Raw genomic sequence first — 18,331 nt, forward strand, 5'->3', positions numbered from 1 at the left:
AATTAAAGGTTAATTAGGCTTAACGGAGAATGTGAACATGACTGTGTCTTAGTGATTGAGCTGAGGGGGTCTAAGTTTTGTTCCTTGTTGCAAGATCCCTAATGGTATTTATTTTGATATTTAATGTGAAATGGACATAAGACAAGTCACTTCTCCCCTCCCCTAGTGCTGCATAGCCCCACCTGTTTAGTGGCAGTGGCTCTCAGAACCTTTTTGGAGGCTTCAACAACCTTCAGGTGTGCTGAGAATATCTGTCTCAGACAAGTCTATCCCACTGTGCTGGGAGGTGAGAGTTGTGCTCCGAGTCCACTTTAGGAGAAGTGGGAACTGAAACAGAGTATCCTATATCTTGGGAAAGTACTTTATCTATTGTGCTGTTGTGTAAAATGAGTCACCAACTTATTTCTGCTTGTGTATTCATTTGTATAGTAGGTAAGGTGCCTGCTTCAGGGAGGGAGGTCAAGGCTGTGAATCCCATGTTAGAAAGGGATACTTTCTTGCATCCTATGTTTAGGTGACAAATGATTGACAAGTGCCTTTATCTTCAGTGTTCTTAGTGGCTACTTTAGGACCGCATCTTGAACATGATGGTATGATTTCGCGCAGCCAGATGCCTGGTGCTTTTCATGCAGTATATAGGAAGCGCGGTGCTTTTGTTTCCACTCCATACATGTAGAACAGTTAAGTGTTTGTCTTTATGACAATGGCAATTTGAAGCCTACTTTGCTTTACGCTCCATGTAATGCTGTTCTTATGTACTTAATTTTACTGTCATAAGTAGTCATAAGTAGTTGCACTGTCTGCATGAAGCACTAAGACACCGGAATTAGGGATACAGATTCGCTCATTGAAACTGGTTGTAAGGTCCACATCCACAGATGTTCATGTTACTTTGGTCAGCCCCTCGCCAGGAACATGTGGACTTCTTTCTCCAAATTCAGCTGACCACTTCTGGATTTAGAGGAGTATTTCTGCAGTCCTGCATGACCAATGTACTTAGCTGTCTGCTTGTTGTGGTTTAACCCCGGCTGGCAACTAGGCACCACACTGCTGCTCACTCACTCCCCCCACAGTGGGGTGGGGGAGAGAATCAGAAGAGTAGAAGTGAGAAAACTTGTGGGCTGAGATAAGAGAGTTTAATAGAAAAAGTAAAAGCCATGCACACAAGCAAAGAAAAACAAGGAGTTCATTGACTGCTTTCCATGGGCAGCAGGCGTTCAGCCATCTCCAGGAAAGCAGGGCTCCATCATGCATGATGGTTACTTGGGAAGACAAATGCCATTACCCTGAATGTCCCCCCTTTTCCTTGTTCTTCCCCCAACTCTATATGCTGAGCATGACGTCATACGGTATGGGGTATCCATTTGGTCAGTTGGGGTCAGCTGTCCCGGCTGTGTCCCCTCCCAGCTCCTTGTGCACCCCCAGCCTCCCCACTGGTGGGGTGGGGTGAGGAGCAGAAAAGGCCTTGACTCTGTGTAAGCGCGGCTCAGCAATAATTAAAACATCTCTGTATTATCAATGCTGTTTTCAGCACAAATCCAGAACATAGCCCTGTACCAGCTACTGTGAAGAAAATTAGCTCTATTCCAGCCAAAACTAGCATACTGGGTTTTTCACTGACTTCATAACTCTGTTACTTCCAGTTATACATTAACCCCTGCTCAGATTGCTGGGGGTAAATGTGATGAGTTGTCTGAAAACTATTTATTATAACTTGAGAAGGGAATTTGTAATTTCTTTCCTGGCTTGCGGCTTGGTTACATTGATGTATTTCACTTCTCTTTTGCTGTGTCCTCTCTCATAGAATGATTTAAGTTTTGATTTTTGTGGTAAAACAGTCAGTGTTATGGTCTTGCCATTTTCCAACACAAGTCATTCAGGGCTATACATTTTCTTATGCCAACATAAAGCATGTTTTGAATTATTGCTATGATGATCATGGGGGTTTAAAAAATATTTTTATAAGCTTTTGTGCCTCATAAAATATGCAGCCTTTGGTGTATAACTTTGATGACAACATGGCAGAAGATGTAGACAACTTGTACCTAGTTACTCATTGGTCAGGGTCTTTTCTTTTATCCATGTTTGGAGATGATCCTTCGCAGCACTATGGCTTTTGTTCACCTATGTCTAAATAACGCATACATCTTTCTTGACTGTTTACCAGGCAGATGGCAAAGAGCCACAGGCTTTGCTAAAGGAGACATGCCTTTATTTTATTCTTCTTCTGTGGCCACGGCACAGTATACAGCCAGAGAGTGTTCAGCTCTGGCGGGAGGATGAGCTTGGTGAGGTGTATGTGCTGGGTTGTTTCAGTACAAGAGCAACTAAGCTGTGTCATATTAGGGTCATTTTTATCTTAGTAAGCATCTTGAAATCCATCACTGACACCTTTCAGAACTAAAACTCTCTGAGACACCTTCAATCTCACATGAAGTACCATTTTGCCCAGGCAGTCTTATCTGTCTTTCCATAAGCTGTGCTGAAGTTTTGCCAAAAAGAATCTCCATCCATTATTGGATGCAGGGGGGAATATTGCCACCAAGGATGAGGAAAAGCCTGAGGAACTTAATGCCTTGTTTACCTCAGTCTTTAAGTCAGACCACTTATCCCCAGAGTAGTCAGCCCCCTGAGCTGGAAGGCAGGCACAGAGGACAGAACAAACCCCGCATAATCCAGGAGGAAGCCGTTTAGGACCTGCTGAGCCACCTGGACACTCACAAGTCTATGGGGCCAGATGAGATCCACACAAGAGAACTGAGGGAGCTGGCAGAGGAGTGTGCCAAGCCACTCTCCATCATTTTTCAGCAGTCCTGGTTAATAGAAGTCCCGGATGACTGGAGGTTTGCCGATGTGACGCCCATCTACAAGCAGAGCCGGAAAGAGGATCTGGGGAGCTACAGGCCTCTCAGATTGACCTTGGTACTGTCAGCATGGGTTCATGAAAGGCAGGTGCTGCCTGACCAGCCTGATCTCCTTCTATGACAGGGTGACCCACCTAGTGGATGAGGGAAAGGCTGTGGATGTTGTCTACCTGAACTTTAGTAAAACCTTTGACACTGTCGCCCACAGCATCCTCCTGGAAAAGCTGGCAGCTCATGGCTTAGGCAGGTGTACTCTGCTCTGGGTAAAAAACTGGCTGGGTGGCCGAGCCCAGAGAGTGGTGGTGAATGGAGTCAAATCCAGTTGGTGGCCAGTCACGAGCGGTGTTCCCCAGGGCTCAGTGTTGGGGCCAGTCTTGTTTAATATCTTTATCAATCATCTGGATGAGGGGATTGAGTGTGCCCTCAGTAAGTCTGCAGGTGACACCAAGCTGGGCAGGAGTGTTGATCTGCTTGAGGGTAGGAAGCCTCTGCAGAGGGACCTGGACAGGCTGGATAAATGGGCTGAATCCAATTGTATGAGGTTAAACAAGGCCAAGTGCCAGGTCCTGCACTTGGGTCACAACAACCCCATGCAACGCTACAGGCTTGGGGAAGAGTGGCTGGAGAGCTGCCCAGCAGAGAAGGACCTGGGGGTGCTGGCTGACAGCCGGCTGATCATGAGCCAGCAGTGTGCCCAGGTGACCAAGAAGGCCAATGGCCTCCTGGCTTGTATCAGGAATAGTGTGGCCAGCAGGAGCAGGGAAGTGATGGTGTCCCTGTACTTGGCACTGGTGAGGCTGCACCTTGAGTACTGGGTTCAGTTTTGTGCTCGTCACGACAAGAAAGACATTGAGGTGGTGGAGTGTGTCCAGAGAAGGGCAACAAAGCTGCTGGAGAGTCTGGAGAGCAGGTCTTATGAGGAGAGGCTGAGGGAGCTGGGGTTGTTTAGTGTGGAGAAGAGTCATCTGAGGGGAGACCTTATTGCTCTCTACAACTACCTGAAAGGAGGTTGTAGTGAGGTGGGTGTTGGTCTCTTCTCCCAGGTTACTAGTGGTAGGATGAGAGGAAATGTCCTCAAGTTGCATCAGGGGAGGTTTAGATTGGATATTAGGAAAAATGTCTTTACTGAAGGAGTGGTCAGACACTGGAACAGGCTTCCCAGAGAGGTGGTGGGGTCACCGTCTTTGGAGGTGTTCAAAAAATGTGTAGATGTTGCACTTTGGGACATGGTTTAGGAGGCCTGGTGGTGTTGGGTGGATGGCTGGACTTGACCTTTGAGATATTTTCCAACCTTTATGATTCTATGATCTGAAGTGAGAATAAAAGCTTTGAATGGGTAGGGTTGATTTTTGAGACAATACTCCTCATCGTTCAGGCCAGAACAGCCTTCCTGCGTATTACTATTGGTACCCAGTGCAATGAGCTATTCCCTGCTGCCCTGTTAACCTGGAGGAAGGCCTGTTGATGGTCCCCGTAAGACTGAGATGACTTGTAGCCAGCCAGACAGGCAGGAGGTGATTAGTGGGGCTGTAGGAATGCAGTATGTGATGTGGACATTCGCAATGGTTTTGTCACTTTTTAAACTATGCGGGCATGTCTGGTGGAAATAAGTTACTAGCACAGTCAATGTGTAATTAATAATGCTCTCCCCTGCATTCACTGAAGTCTTGAAATACTTCTCTTGTTACAAAGTTAGTTTGATGTAGTGATCGCTTCACATGTGTTTGAAATTGCAGGGAGGAGTGGGAGTAGGGAAGTACAGTGAGGCCATATTGCAACATGATAACCAAAATAACCTGGTACCTTTTGTCTGTTCATTTAAACTGCCAGTGAATATTTATTTAGTCATCTCATCTTTATCAACAGAGTGACTAGAGTAATGACAGAAAAACATGGCATTTATCAGTGATAATCAATGAAGATTTACTGATGGAGAGTACTGCAGATACTTATTCTGGTATATCTTGTTGTATTTGCAGCAACTTTCTTCAGAAGTTGTTACTTAGGTTATTACTCTCTTACAGAATTTTAAAATAATGTAAAATGTGGTATTAGAAGTTGCTATATAAATAAAAATGTGACTAATACGGGGATTTTGTTGTTTCTGGCTCGGGTTGTGTAGTTCATAGCACAGTCCATTAACTGTCTGTAGATACCTCAGTAGTGGGGACTGTTGCTGAAGTCAAGAAACTGTCTCCATAGGCTTGGGTTTGCACTGTGATTTGGGAATCCCTAGCACCTGTGCTGGTTTTCAGGGGTATTGAACCTTTGCAGCCTAGCACTGGAGCCAAATACCACCCAGTGGGTTAATATACAAGAGGGAGTGCATGCTGGGGAAGGTAATAAGCATGCCAGAAGCAGTGGAGAACCTGACTTTTTTTTCTTCCTGGTGGTTGGTTTAAGACCAGCTCTTGGAAAGCTTTACTTGCCACTAGAAAGTAATGCCAGTTTTGCCAAATCACATTTTCATATGATTTTAGCTACCAAAATCTGTAGAAAACAATGCTTTTATACTATTTATAGACAAGGGCTTTGGGACCTTGGCAGACATAAGGATATGGTTTGTAGCTTTAGCAATTTGCAAGATGGCAGTCACTAAAATCATGTTAAAATTCTTGCATGAAGGAAAAGCAAGGATCGTTTAATGGTATGAGATCCCACAAGGCCTGCCAGGACTAGAAACCAAGTAATTCATAGTGTGCCATTTCTAAATGGGAATTTCCAGCTTTCTCTAAGTATAGAGCTTACTGTGCTTGGGCTTTATGAGATAGCATCTTAAATAAAAGCTGTGGTATAGCATTGCAGTTTTGGCAGTGGTCTGGGACACTTTTTTTTTTTTCCAAAGGAACAAATACCCTAGACCTTGACAAGTGTAGTTTCTAATCCAGTCCTATTTCTTCATTGCAACTTTTCTTGCAATCTGATGGCCATAGGCAGCTTGCATGAGGCTTTGAGCAACCTGATCTAGTGAAAGATGACCCTGCCCATGGCAGGGGGGTTGGACTAGAGGGGGATTGGACTAGATGGTCTTTAAAGTTCCCTTCCAACCCAAACCATGCTATATGATTCTGTGGTCTTCCAAAAGCAGTTACGCTGCTTTAGGAATATAGCCTGGGGAAGGTCTTTAGTGGTGCCTTTTGCTTTCCATTTTTGTAGAAAATAGATTTCTGATACAGACTAAGAAGGACTTCTTTTCATAATTTTCAATAACTGGAGTTTATTGAGAGTTTTGATTTCGGATATTTTGCTGGGTATGATACTTTCTCTATCATATCATTCTTATGCTAGTCTATCTCAGTTCATGTCCAATGGCAATGCTTGACTTACAGCATCTTAAAATAAGGAAAATTACATTACAACTGTGATTTTTTTTAGCCTGTTTTCACACAGCCTAGAACAAGACTGGTTTCCACTTTGTCCAATTTTGCTCCTTGTACAATCAGAAGATAATATGAGGCCTTGACTAGCAGCTCAAATGCTAGACTGGTGCATGCTTTTCATACTTACAAGCAGCTTTAAGAGAAGTGGCCTGCAGGACAGACTGACAGTGTTTCTGTAGCACTTGGTTAGGTTTTCTACTGCTCAAAGCTGTAAAATAGTCAGCCCATGCAGCTTTTTATAATATTTGCGTTCATGAACACACTATTGAAAATTGAACTCTGAACTTCTGTTAATGATTTCTGGTGAAGCAGATAATTTCTCATTTCAGTACCAAAAGCAGATTAGATGATGTTTTAATCCGAAACATCTTGTTCGTGGGTCAAATCTTGATTGATTGCTGTCACCCTGTAAAGGCACTATCAGTGGTATTTTATTTATATCCCTCTTAGAATTTTGTTGCTGTTTTTTGTTTTAAGAAAAATAATCTGCTTTATTGGTTTAAGATTAGTATTTTTGTTGCTCCTAGTAGGTAGAGTGCTTTAGGAGAATCATTATTTGAATGTAATTGAACAGTATTCTGTTCATACAATGCATCAGATGTTAGGTGTTTAATGTATAGGCCAGAATCATGCATATTTCATCCCAGCCCATAAATCTTATCCTAGGTACTTCTGCAACCACAGATCTCTACAAAGTTCTAGCTTAAGTGGAAAGTAGAAGGTTTTGCTAACAGCCTTAGCTGTAAAGATACTGGAACACTTATTTTTAAGTTATATGAATTATTCTGTGCTACTTTTAGAGTCTTGTCACCTACAGGCTTCTTGTGGCGACCTGTCACAAGTGGGGTCCCCCAGGGATCCATATTGGGCCCAGTGTTATTCAACATCTTCATAAGTGATCTGGTAACGGGATCAAGTGTAGCCTGATGAAGTTTGCAGGTGACACCAAGTCAAGTGGGGAAGTAGACACTCCAGAAGGGAGAGCTGCTCTGCAGGAAGATCTGGATAGGCTGGAAGAGTGGGCCAGCAAGAACCTTATGAATTTCAACAAGGAAAAGCATAAGGTCATGCACCTGGGAAAATGTAACCTGGGAGTACAGCACAGACTGGGATCCACCTGGCTGGAGAGCAGCTCTGTGGAAAGGGGCCTGGGGGTCCTGGTGGATAGAAAGCTCAACATGAGCAAACAGTGTGCTGCTGCGGCCAAGAAGGCCAACAGGATGCTGGGTTGCATCAAAAAGGGCATCGCCAGCAGAGAGAAAGAAGTCATCATCCCGCTCTACTCAGCTCTTGTCAGGCCACACCTGCAGTACTGTGTACAGTTCTGGTCCCTGCTATACAAAAAGGATGTGGACAGGCTGGAAGGTTTCCAGAGAAGGGCCACCCAGATGATCAAAGGACTGGGAAGCTGCCATATGAGGATAGGCTGGGAGAGCTGAGTTTGTTCAGCCTTGAGAAAAGGAGGCTCAGAGGGGATCTCATCCCCATGTACCAGCACTTAAGGGGTAGCTACAAAGAAGATGGAGACTCCCTTTTTACACGGAGTCACATGGAGAGGACAAGGGGGAATGGACACAAGTTGCTCTTGGGGAGATTCCGGTTGGACATGAAAGGGAAATTTTTCACAGTGAGGACGGTCAACCATTGGAATAATCTCCCCAGGGAAGTGGTTGACTCGGCCACATTGGACACCTTCAAGAGTTGTCTGGACAGGGTGCTGGGGCATCTTGTCTAGCCTGTGCCCTTCCTAGAAAGGTTGGACTAGATGATCCCAGAGGTCCCTTCCAACCTGGGATTCTGTGATTCTGTGTGATTCTGTGGTATAGCAAGTATTAGCCAATTACAAAATGGGCAGATTTTTGAGAGGCCATGCAAATATTACTCAATTTGTAATCTTAAGATTTGGTGCTTAATGCTTAACTTTGCTATTTTTATGACAGTATATATACATGAAAAGAAAATGGTTTGAGATTTAATGACATATTTTCCACAATGTCTTTTTTCCAGAGCAGAGACACTCTACCCTTGATCTTCTCAGAAAACTCAAAGCTCCACCTACTTTCTTAGCTGCAACCAGACTTTCTGCCATGCTGAGTGGAGGTGATGAAGTATATGCAAACTGCATGGTTGTAGACCAAGTAAGCTTATGCTTGAACTTTTGGCAAATTTTTCATTATCTTCTGTTAAAGTAACTTATGTGTGTCATAGTAGGATCTTCTGGATCTGTCAGTAATGCTGTGTTGTCAATCTGTAAAGCTCTAAAATAAAACCAATAATACCTTACTCTTCTCAGAGGAACCCATTTATGAGGTCTCTTGTAACAGATTGCATTGATGATAGGAATTATTCTCCCTGGCCTTAAGGAGAACTCTAAGGCAGCTCTTACTGTCTTTTCTGAGTGTTTGTGAGCTGGATGTTATTTACTTCTTTCTAAGAAATATTAACACAGTGTAACTTGCTAATGTGCACTTCAGATGTTCTGAATTCTATGTATATTCACAGAAGAGATGAATTTGCTGATGCTGGCTAATTTCAGGTTAATTATAAGCTTATAGGCTCAACAAAAATAAGATATTGCTGAAAAGGTGAAATCGATGTCCTACAACTGGCACAGAGCATTCTGATACTGGAGATCCTGACTTAGTATTTGTGTTACTGATTTACTTGTCACCAGCAGTGGGGATGAGCCAGAGTGTTCAGAAGAAATTATATTTTGCATCACCATGTTGCACCTGAAATCCCTGAATCGCTCCCCCAAACGTCATAACTTGGGCGGGGGGACTAGTCCAACTCTTGTGGGCTTTCCGTGGGGTGAAGGTTGGAATATAGGAGTAAGAAGTGATCAGATCATAATGTTAGAAGAAGGCTGAGATTTTCCAAGTGTGATTTTTTTCCTTTTTTTTTTTTTTTTCCCCCTAAAATTCCCTGAAACACTTCAGCCACTGCATTCACTGCAGATCCAGTTCATTGTGACAGCTGAGATGGAAATTTCAGTAAGAGGCCAGCATGTTCAAAATGCATCTAAGGTTACTGAGAGTGAGCAACTGGCAGGGGACTACATATGAAATGTGTGAACCTTTGATTTTAACAATATACAAGTTGGAAGAACAGAGCTGCAGAAGTGCAGCTCCGTTACAGGTGCAGGTGTTACTTGAGTGTATAGCTGGGGGGTCCTTCAGCTTGGATTTGATTAATATGTAGCCACATTCAGCTTTGTGAAATTGCTGACTGGGGCCAAATTGTTCCTTAAGCGCCACACAGCAGGAGCCAGAGTGGCTGCTGGAGGAGGTCCCTCTGGTGCCGAGGGCAAATGCTGCCCTGCCAGGGAAGGAATAACTTTGAAGGATGGAAGAGCTGCCTAAGACCTGGGAGAAGCATTTTACCTTCATGTATCTCATCTGCCCAGTGCACCAGAAGTAATTCCAGACTTGTGTGCACCATATCTGTGAATGTAAATATTGGCTGCTGTAAAAATGCCAGCAGTTCTTTCTGTCTTTTACTACAAGAAACATCATTAGGATGAGGGTGAAAACACATCTCAGGTGGGGCTGAAGACGAGGAAGTCAGCAGTCTAAAAGACCAGGGGTTTGGAGATTCTTGCAATCCTTCCTTTCTTCTTGCTTTTATATGGGTGCTTTTTGGAGGTTGAGTGTTTTTACAGGCTGTGTGACTTTTCAGTATTATTCAGCATCTAAATAGATGACACCTAACTAAAAGACTGACAATAAACTGTATTTTAATAACTTCTGCAGAATCAACAGGAGAATTCAACCTTGGTTGCACAAAGAATAATTTCTTACCAGAGTCTAAATTCTGATCCCTGTACCTAAGAAAACATAGTTCCCAACTCCATTCCTGTCTTTGTGCAAGAGGAGGGGTGCTTCATGCCCATAATTGCTTAATGGTAAAAAATAAAGATTCCTTTCCCTTCCTCCCCTGGACAACCTCTGTTCCAGGTCATGCATGTTTATATCAAAGCTTAGGAAATCGGTGCTGGAAAATTAAAAGTGCATGATGTGTAGGCTGATTTTTCTAAATAAAATTGCATAATGTTTGAATTCTCCTCCATATGTCTCCCACACTAATGTATTATGCATATTTTTTGCTTGACTCAACGATATTTTTTAATAAAAGCTATAAATATACGAATTGATATGTTTAACAAAAGGTATAAACATGAGTGAGAAATCCATTAGACTTGCAAATACCAATTCATTGCTACTCTATGGAAAAAAGTAATGCAAGGTCTAGAATCTCTTAGCCATATAACCTGCCTTCATTTCATGGTACTGTAAAAAGTAATAGAGGGAAGAAAAAGGCAAAATGTATAACCATAAATAAAATGGCAAACTACTCTGGTGCTTTTTCCCTGACAACATATCTTGTTACTGCCTCTTACCAGCATTCGTTTTTTTCTCTGCAGGCTGGAGATTTAAAGACTAACTACATTCATGGAGATGGTGTCAGCAGTGAAACATGTCTGAATCCCACCAACTCAATCCTGATGGCTAAGAGCTCTTCATCTCCCTCCCTTGAGGAGAATGACCAATATATGTATGATCCAAATGAAGGAAATCAAAGGCCAATGAAAAATGGAGAAAATGCAGGTGTAAGACATAATGTTTCACCTTCTGATCCGTATGAAGTGGATTCATGCCTTCCATTCAAGACCCACGAATCTGTTAAGGATCGGGACCAACTTCATGCTGACATGAAAAAAAGAAGGTATGGATTTGACTTGATGATATGGCCAGAATAATGATTATTTATGACAACCTTTTATTTCAAAATATGAAGCAGAATCTGGAGTAATAAGTAGTATTCCTGAGGTAAAATCACCGTTTTCAATCACTGATATTTAAATTATCTTAGTGATTGGATTTCATAAAATAGTTTTGAAGAAATTTTTAAAAAATAAAAGATGTCTTCTAAATAAATTTATTTTTAATGCAAATTTATTGTTTTGTACCTTTTTTCTTGTATGCATTCTTTAAAAAAATGAATCAGCTGTTCACTGTAAGAGTGTCCATTGTGGCCTCTTTATCAGAAACCAAAATTTCACGCTAGTTTTCCTCAGTTATATTTTCCATTAAGAAAACAGTCCAAAATCTGTTTAACTCTCTTGCAATCTTTCCATTCTTTGCACTGGCCTGTAGAAGAACCAACTTATTCCTGAATTTTTTTTAATCTCAGAAGACACAATGCAGAGTACAGGTCATGTTTCTGATAGGTTCAGACTGTTTTCTGCTCTTTTGATGATACACAAGGTTTGCTGCCAGCAGAGCCAGTTGTCTGTGGACCCTCCTGCAGATGACTTTAGGTTATGCTGGGAACTGATTGGCTTCAGGAATGCAGAGAGCTTCAAAGACGAAACTATAATTTTTGTATTTAACAATCAGTATACTGCCTTGATAAAAAGGCTTTATTGCTCCTCTGGATAGAAGAGACATGAAATCAGTTCCTTCTTGTACAGGAGGAAATTTGAATCTCTCTCCCACCTTTCAAGAGTGTTTGGGATAGTTGGAGGTAGGGCATCAGATCTGTGTAAAAACAGTAAAGAAGCTCTAGCATCTGTCCGTTGTTGATTAAAGTGGGCAACAGCATTTCTCTACCTTAATTTTGAGTTTCTTATACAACTGTAAAGTCCCACTTAGGAGAAATCTTTCAACACAGATAAGACAATAAATGTCAGACTAGGAGTCGTTATTTCCCAAACCTTTTATTTTTGCTAGCTACTGGGATATTATGCAGATTACTGTAAATACTCTTCTTCTGCCTCTCTGTCATAAATGTTTTTCTCCTATACATTTTAGATATTCCCACCTTTTTTAAGACCAAGGTCAGGTACCTATATATGATCTTTAAGAGCTTATATGAATTTTCAGAGAGATGTGGTTGACCTTAGTATGTCAAATATAAGTGATCCAAATATTACATGCAAAGTAAGACTATCAGTATGTAATTCCAGCAGCACCTTCCTTGAAGTATCTGAGGTGATGTAGCAAGTTACTTAGCAGATCTTTAAACCAGCTTTCTATGTCAGAAAAATCCCCTGGGGTAGGTTACCCCCAGTAAGACACGTATGCTTGTCTGTTGGCATAGACGTATTGCTTTTCCAAGTTTAAAATGTGGCAGTAACTGATAATGCAGTTAAGTAACTTGTTTCTGAGGTGTCACATGGGCTATTACTAGGGAACATTGTGAAAGATGGTCTCCAGAAGTGTAATAAGGAAGTAGTTTTGGACAGTATCTATTGATTTGCCCTTTGACAAAGTGAATTTTAGTGGTGTGTGAAGGAATTGTTGTGCTATTCCTGGTAAAAACTCTAGGTATTTAGTAATACCACACATAATTTAACGTTTTATGTTGCAAGGCTGGAATGTGATTGCAAGCAGTCAACCATTCCTTCCAGTCACTCTGATGAAGAGACTATGAACTTGCTTTTGCAGCTAACAGCACCCATCCTGGGAGACCCTGGTACTGCTGAGAAACCTTACTGCACTCTCCTGCTCAGGAACCCTTGCCAATCAAATAGTCTCTAGGTGTTTGAAGTATTGAGCAGAAGAGAGTTTTCAGTCTGTTTGTAGTCCTCTGTGTTTTAAGTTTACATCTTCTGAAGTGAATCTCATAAACTGTCTCAGACCCTCCTTCATCTCTCCTGTTAGTTTTCTCTTCCATCCTCCATCAAGTCACAGATGTAGAAAAAAGACATCTGTGAGTGGCCACATCATATCTTTCAAATACACATGTGCACAAAATATCCCTATATATAGCCGCATATCTTAATACTGAAATCTGAGCTAGTTGTCTCAGTTCCCCCTATCATCTGTATAGAGGGACAGGTAGATGTGTGGAACAAAACATTTCATTTTAAGGGAGATGCTGAACATTGGTCTGAAAATCATCCCCCTGCAAAGGTGGCTGACTGTGGTGGGAGTCTGCGTGATCATGGGCGATATAAATGTCTGACCTGCAGATCCACCAGGTTGGGTCAGGCGAGTGCTGTACAGGGTGACCGAGTACGTTGACCAGGTGACTGCAAACCTGCGAGGGGACTCAGAGCATGACTTACCTGACACAATCATGGTGGTTTGGGTTGTCATTGATTAGTGTATACAACAGTATCTTTGCTTGTTGCATTAAGGTTGAGATGGATTGTTACTAGAATTCATGGGGATTAAAGACTTTATTGCTTGCTTCAGTTCAAGCCTCGATGACCTTGAAGTAGATGGCGGAAGTGGAGATGTTTCGGACAGATCCCACATTCTCTACCCTCCCCTTGGCTCTTCAGAGACCATGGCTTGTAGCAGAGATGGATTAGACTTACCTACTAGTCTGCAGCCCAAGGTATTTGGTACTATCTGGGTTTGCATTGTTTTCTTTTTAACTAAATCACTGAAAACATGTGAGAAGCATCTGAATCTGAAGGGGAAAAATGAATTCCCAGTTGGCAGCGCTAGTCCCTCAGGAGAGCAGCACGCACAGGGTTGTGGACTCAGAGCTCCCTGGTTGTGGCTGGGCTCAGCAGCAGCAGTGGGAAGGGTCCATCAGAGATTCATTTCAGCTTTGAAAAAAGCATGATTTATAAGAAGCATTTCAAAGGGAATATCTCAGGTTCAATGAATCAGCATTTTCTAGCCAAAATATACTTAGTGAGGAAATGTTTAACCAACTGTAGTTATGTGAAAGGGTAACAGCTTTGTAAACTATAAAAGCAGCCTGCTGCTGGTTTTAAAACAATTGCTAGAGTCAGGGAAATTTGGCTGGGTTTTGTGCATTGACCAGTGCAAATCTCTCCTCTTCATTATTGTTTTGTAAAGCATCCTGGCTACATTAATTTTCATTTGACCATGGTGCCCCTTCTGAGATCTTCAGACACATACATAAAGTTGTTTTTTGTTTGTAGGGATTCTTTATGTTTTTATTAGACAGACTTCCTGCCACTGTAGAGCTTTATCTGACCTTTAGCAAATGATTACATGAAGGGAAAAAGAGTCCAGCACAAACACTGAATTTTGTTAGAGCTACTTAAAATAAAAAAAAAAAAAAGAAAGCAGTTTAGGAGCAGGCTTTGTTGAAATGCCAATGTTGTATCAAAAATCAGGGGGTTTCCTTTCAAGCCTCATCACTGACATGATAGGGATTGGAAAATCTTTTCATGAACAATAAAAAAAAATGCAGAGAGAAAAAAGAAGTAGGCTAACTCCTTGTCTCTGGAAACTCTTACATCAATAACTACAAGGCAGGGCATTAGTATACCTGAAATGCTCTTGAGGTATTAAAGTACTAAGATTAATGGCTCCCTTGTAGAAAGAAGATAGTTTGGTCATCAGTTATAATGGCCAACAACATTGGATGGTGCTTGCCACCAAACTAGAGAAGAATATAAGCTTTCTCTTAGTCTCTTAGTCTAATTTGCACCCACAAATTATTTCCTGTATGTCAGGGTTTTAGCTGGGATAGAGTTAATTTTCTTCCTAGTAGCTGGTACAGTGCTGTGTTTTGGACTTAGTGTAAGAATAATATTGATAACACACTGATGTTTTAGTTGTTGCTAGGTGGTGCTCACACTAGTCAAGGACTTTTCTAGCTTCCCATGCTCTGCTGGGTACACAAGAAGTTGGGAGGGGAGGAGGCACAGCCAAGAAAGCTGATCCAAACCGGTCAATGGGGTATTCCATATCATATGATGTCATGCCCAGTATATTAACTGGGGGCAGTTGGCCAGGGGAAGCAGCAATCATGGCTCAGGGACTGGCCACATCGGGTGGCGGGTGGTGAGCGGTTGCATCACTTGTGTTTTGGGTTTTTTTCCCCTCTTTCCCTGGGTTTCATTTAGCTCTCTCGTTCTTTTCCTTTTCATTATATTACCATCATTATTATTATTATTATTATTATTATTATTATTATTATTATTATTATTATTATTACTACTACTACTACTACCATTATTACCATTATTACCATTATTACCATTACTGTTTTATTTTAGTTATTAAACTGGTCTTATCTCAACCCATGATTTTTCTTGCTTTTGCTCTTCCAATTCTCTCCCCTATCGCACTGGGGTGGGGGGAGTGAGCAAATGGCTGTGTGATGCTTGATTGCTGACTGGGGCTAAACCACGACACTGTCATATGTAAAAATTTATCATGGTGGATGTATGACAGGCTTCCTAAAAATTCTACTTCAACTTAAAATTTTAATGAAACCAAGAAAATGTATGCATGTGGTCAGCTGTCTGGCTTTCAGAAATTCTGTCACTGATTTATTTTGTTTCTGTTGCTGATGCATTTTTCAATTTCTTGTAGGAGTACACAGTGTCTGGGATTCGGTCGCGCTCCTATTCCTGCTCCTCGCCCAAAGGTTTATTAGGAAGACCTTGCATTCCTCAGGACTTTGCAGTTGGGGATTCACATGAAGGTCTGTGCTCTGGCTTTGTACCTGCACAGCCTCGTATCATGCCTGCCGGCTTCAGGCCTAGTGCTGACAGTTTTACACAGGCCTGTCCTGTACACAGACCTCACCATTGCACATGAAAGCAGGGTTCGGTTGCCTTTGGGTACCCCTACCATCATGCCTTGCTCTTCTCCCATCTGCTGCCCCATCATGCCCCACCCCAGTACAGCAGCTGATCCTTGGGAGGGCACAGAAACTGGGAGAACGTTAGTCAGAAAAAGTAATGCAGGCAAGGGCAGTAATCTTTTTGGAAGATCCTTAACCCATCCTCCTGCTGCATGCCTGGCAGAGTCTGTGAGGAAGCTCAGGATGACACAGAAGAGGGGAATCTCTGAAACATTGATGGGCTATTGTCATCTCCATAGGCTGGGGACCAAAGCCCACCCTCTCCATCAAGTGGAGTCAGAGATGTCTCTGCAAGAAGCTTGTAATTTTTTACAAATTGTTTCTAACACGCTTTATTTCTAGACACATAGTTTCATATTTAGAAGATAACCCACACTTTTCACAGTAAGGGAATGGGTTATATTTGAAAACCATGCAAAGTGTGAAATACATATACTGTGCTTTTCATATAGATTCCATTACTTTAAAAACACTTGCATTTCAAGAGGCTTGGCCTCTGTCCCTATAATCCTCTCTGTTGCTGTAATTCCAGCTTGTGTCTCCCTCCAGTGTACCTTTAGCTTTCCACTAGTCCTGAGCAGGACATGTGAGTTACAGTGAACCCAGTGGGATGGACACCCAGAGAAGCTGTGGGTGCCCCATCATGGCTTAGGTTGGATGGAGCTTTGAGTAACCTGATCTAGGGAAAGATGCCCCTGCCGGTAGCGGGGGGAGTAGGACTAGGTGATCTTTGAAAGTCCCTTCCAACCCAAACCATTCTGCGATTGTGTGACACTGAATGTGAAAACACACAAAAGTTGTGGAAATTTTATTGTTAACTTTGAAACCAGTTAAATTCAAGTTCTGTTGGGAAGGTGAGATGGCAAAAGCTGATGGGCATACATACAGTGACTGCAGACACCTTTTTTCCATAAGAAACTGTGTTAAGCAGAGCAACAAATAACTTGTTTGTGGTTGCTCAAATTCACTCTAAGATTTCGTGTCCTCTTGTAAGGAGGAGTATGTACTGCAGCATGCAGCAGTGATCTGTTTTTCCCCATTGCGTAATATTTGTAACCATTTGTATCCAACAGATTAGGTGAGAAGTCTTTGGGAAAACAAGCCAGAAGAAAGAGAGGGAAGTTTGTCACAGAGTGGAGGATGGCAGATAAGCAAAGCCCTGTGGCATGTGCTTAAATTTAAAACAGAATTCCTTTGACCTCACAGCTACGGAACTGTTGATGTCACAGCCTGTTAAGCTTCACCCAGACACCATTACCTGCTCTGACCTGCTCTGGGCTTGGGCCCATGTTCTATTCATTCTCTCTCCCTTTCCTCCTGGTACTGTCAGTGCTGGACCTTTACCTGTCTTGTGGAGAAGGTGGAAATGTTTTCCTGTCCATGCTTGGGAAAGTGGCTGTTCTGCAGCCTGCACTACGGATGTGGTGTGCTGCTGGGAGGGGAGGGTCGTGGTCTGCTAGGGTTCCTGCTGGTGCTTCCCTACCACCCGCACCTCCTGCCTCATCCCTTCCTTGGCAGCATTTTGTGGGGACAGGAGCGTTCAACAGTGTTTGGCAGCTGGCAGTGGTGATTACTGTGTGGGGCAGGCACAGCTGCACTTGTTTTGAGCAGTTGCATCTGGATACAGGACTAGCCCAAGAGCTTGGTCCAAGAAGCTAGGTCAGATAGTTCATCCTGATATCTGCGGGCTGTAGTGGGATTGTGTCTAGGTCTGTGCAGGTGTCTGTGCGCTGAAAACCTGTCCCTTCCCCTCTGCCCAGCTGCCAGTGCTTTGGCCATCTTGCTTGGGGCTTAGCTATGTGGGAGGGAGGTGCAACTGACCTTGTACATTGCAATGAGACATAAGCCAAAGCAGGTGAATGCAGGATGGCAACAGGACAGTCTCTCTCACACAAAGGACAAGAAGAAAATGGGAAATCACTATACATTTGTGGTGGAAGCTTTTCAGTAGGCTCAGGTTTAAAACAACTACCTGCTTTTATTCAAGATGGTATTACCAGGCTGTAACAGTAAAGGATTTGTCCCTGCTCTGTAGATGGTGTGCTCATGAACAGTGGTCGATCCCTCCTTCAGGCTCTTTCACTCTCTAAGTCAGTGTCTCTGCTCCACCCTTGTAGTAAGTACCTCAGTGCAAACCCCATGGTACTGTTCTGCATGAGGCTGTCTTTATCTCCCATGGGGACGTGGCCTTCGTTTCTTCCAAAAACATGCAGCAGCACAGGCTGTACCTGCCAACTAACTGAAATAGCCTTTTAGTCTCATTGCTTCTTTGGTAAATATTCTAGCTCTCACTAACCTGAAGTCTACATTTGTCTGAAGACATGCTGATTAAGTGAAGCATGTTTAAGTTTGTATCTAACTTTAAAGAAGGCATAGTCTGATGCTTTGACTTAGGCAGTTGTTTAAGTATCTTTCTGAACCATACCTGTGGTAGCTTTGCAAAAAATGTCTGCAAAACGGAATGGCTTCTAATTTGGAAATGGAAGAGTGGTTTCTGTTTTA

General features: G+C 42.5%; 1 protein-coding gene across 11 annotated transcripts in view; it reads left to right on the top strand.

Annotated features, from left to right (window-relative positions):
- Nucleotides 1–18,331, top strand: part of ARHGEF28 (Rho guanine nucleotide exchange factor 28) — a 130,414-nt gene that overhangs the window by 69,487 nt on the left and 42,596 nt on the right. For 6 of the 11 annotated variants that reach the window (XM_075078228.1, XM_075078231.1, XM_075078229.1 and 3 more), the window contains 4 exons: nt 8,252–8,382; nt 10,668–10,969; nt 13,447–13,591; nt 15,556–15,667. In XM_075078228.1, the coding sequence (XP_074934329.1) occupies nt 8,252–8,382; nt 10,668–10,969; nt 13,447–13,591; nt 15,556–15,667 (690 nt within the window). Of the gene's footprint in view, nt 1–8,251; nt 8,383–10,667; nt 10,970–13,446; nt 13,592–15,555; nt 15,668–17,864; nt 17,946–18,331 lie in introns of all 11 variants that reach the window. The other 5 variants (XM_075078226.1, XM_075078230.1, XM_075078227.1 and 2 more) reach the window with 1 other exon arrangement.

Source organism: Phalacrocorax aristotelis, chromosome Z, assembly GCF_949628215.1.
Source record: "Phalacrocorax aristotelis chromosome Z, bGulAri2.1, whole genome shotgun sequence".
NCBI lineage: Eukaryota > Metazoa > Chordata > Aves > Suliformes > Phalacrocoracidae > Phalacrocorax > Phalacrocorax aristotelis.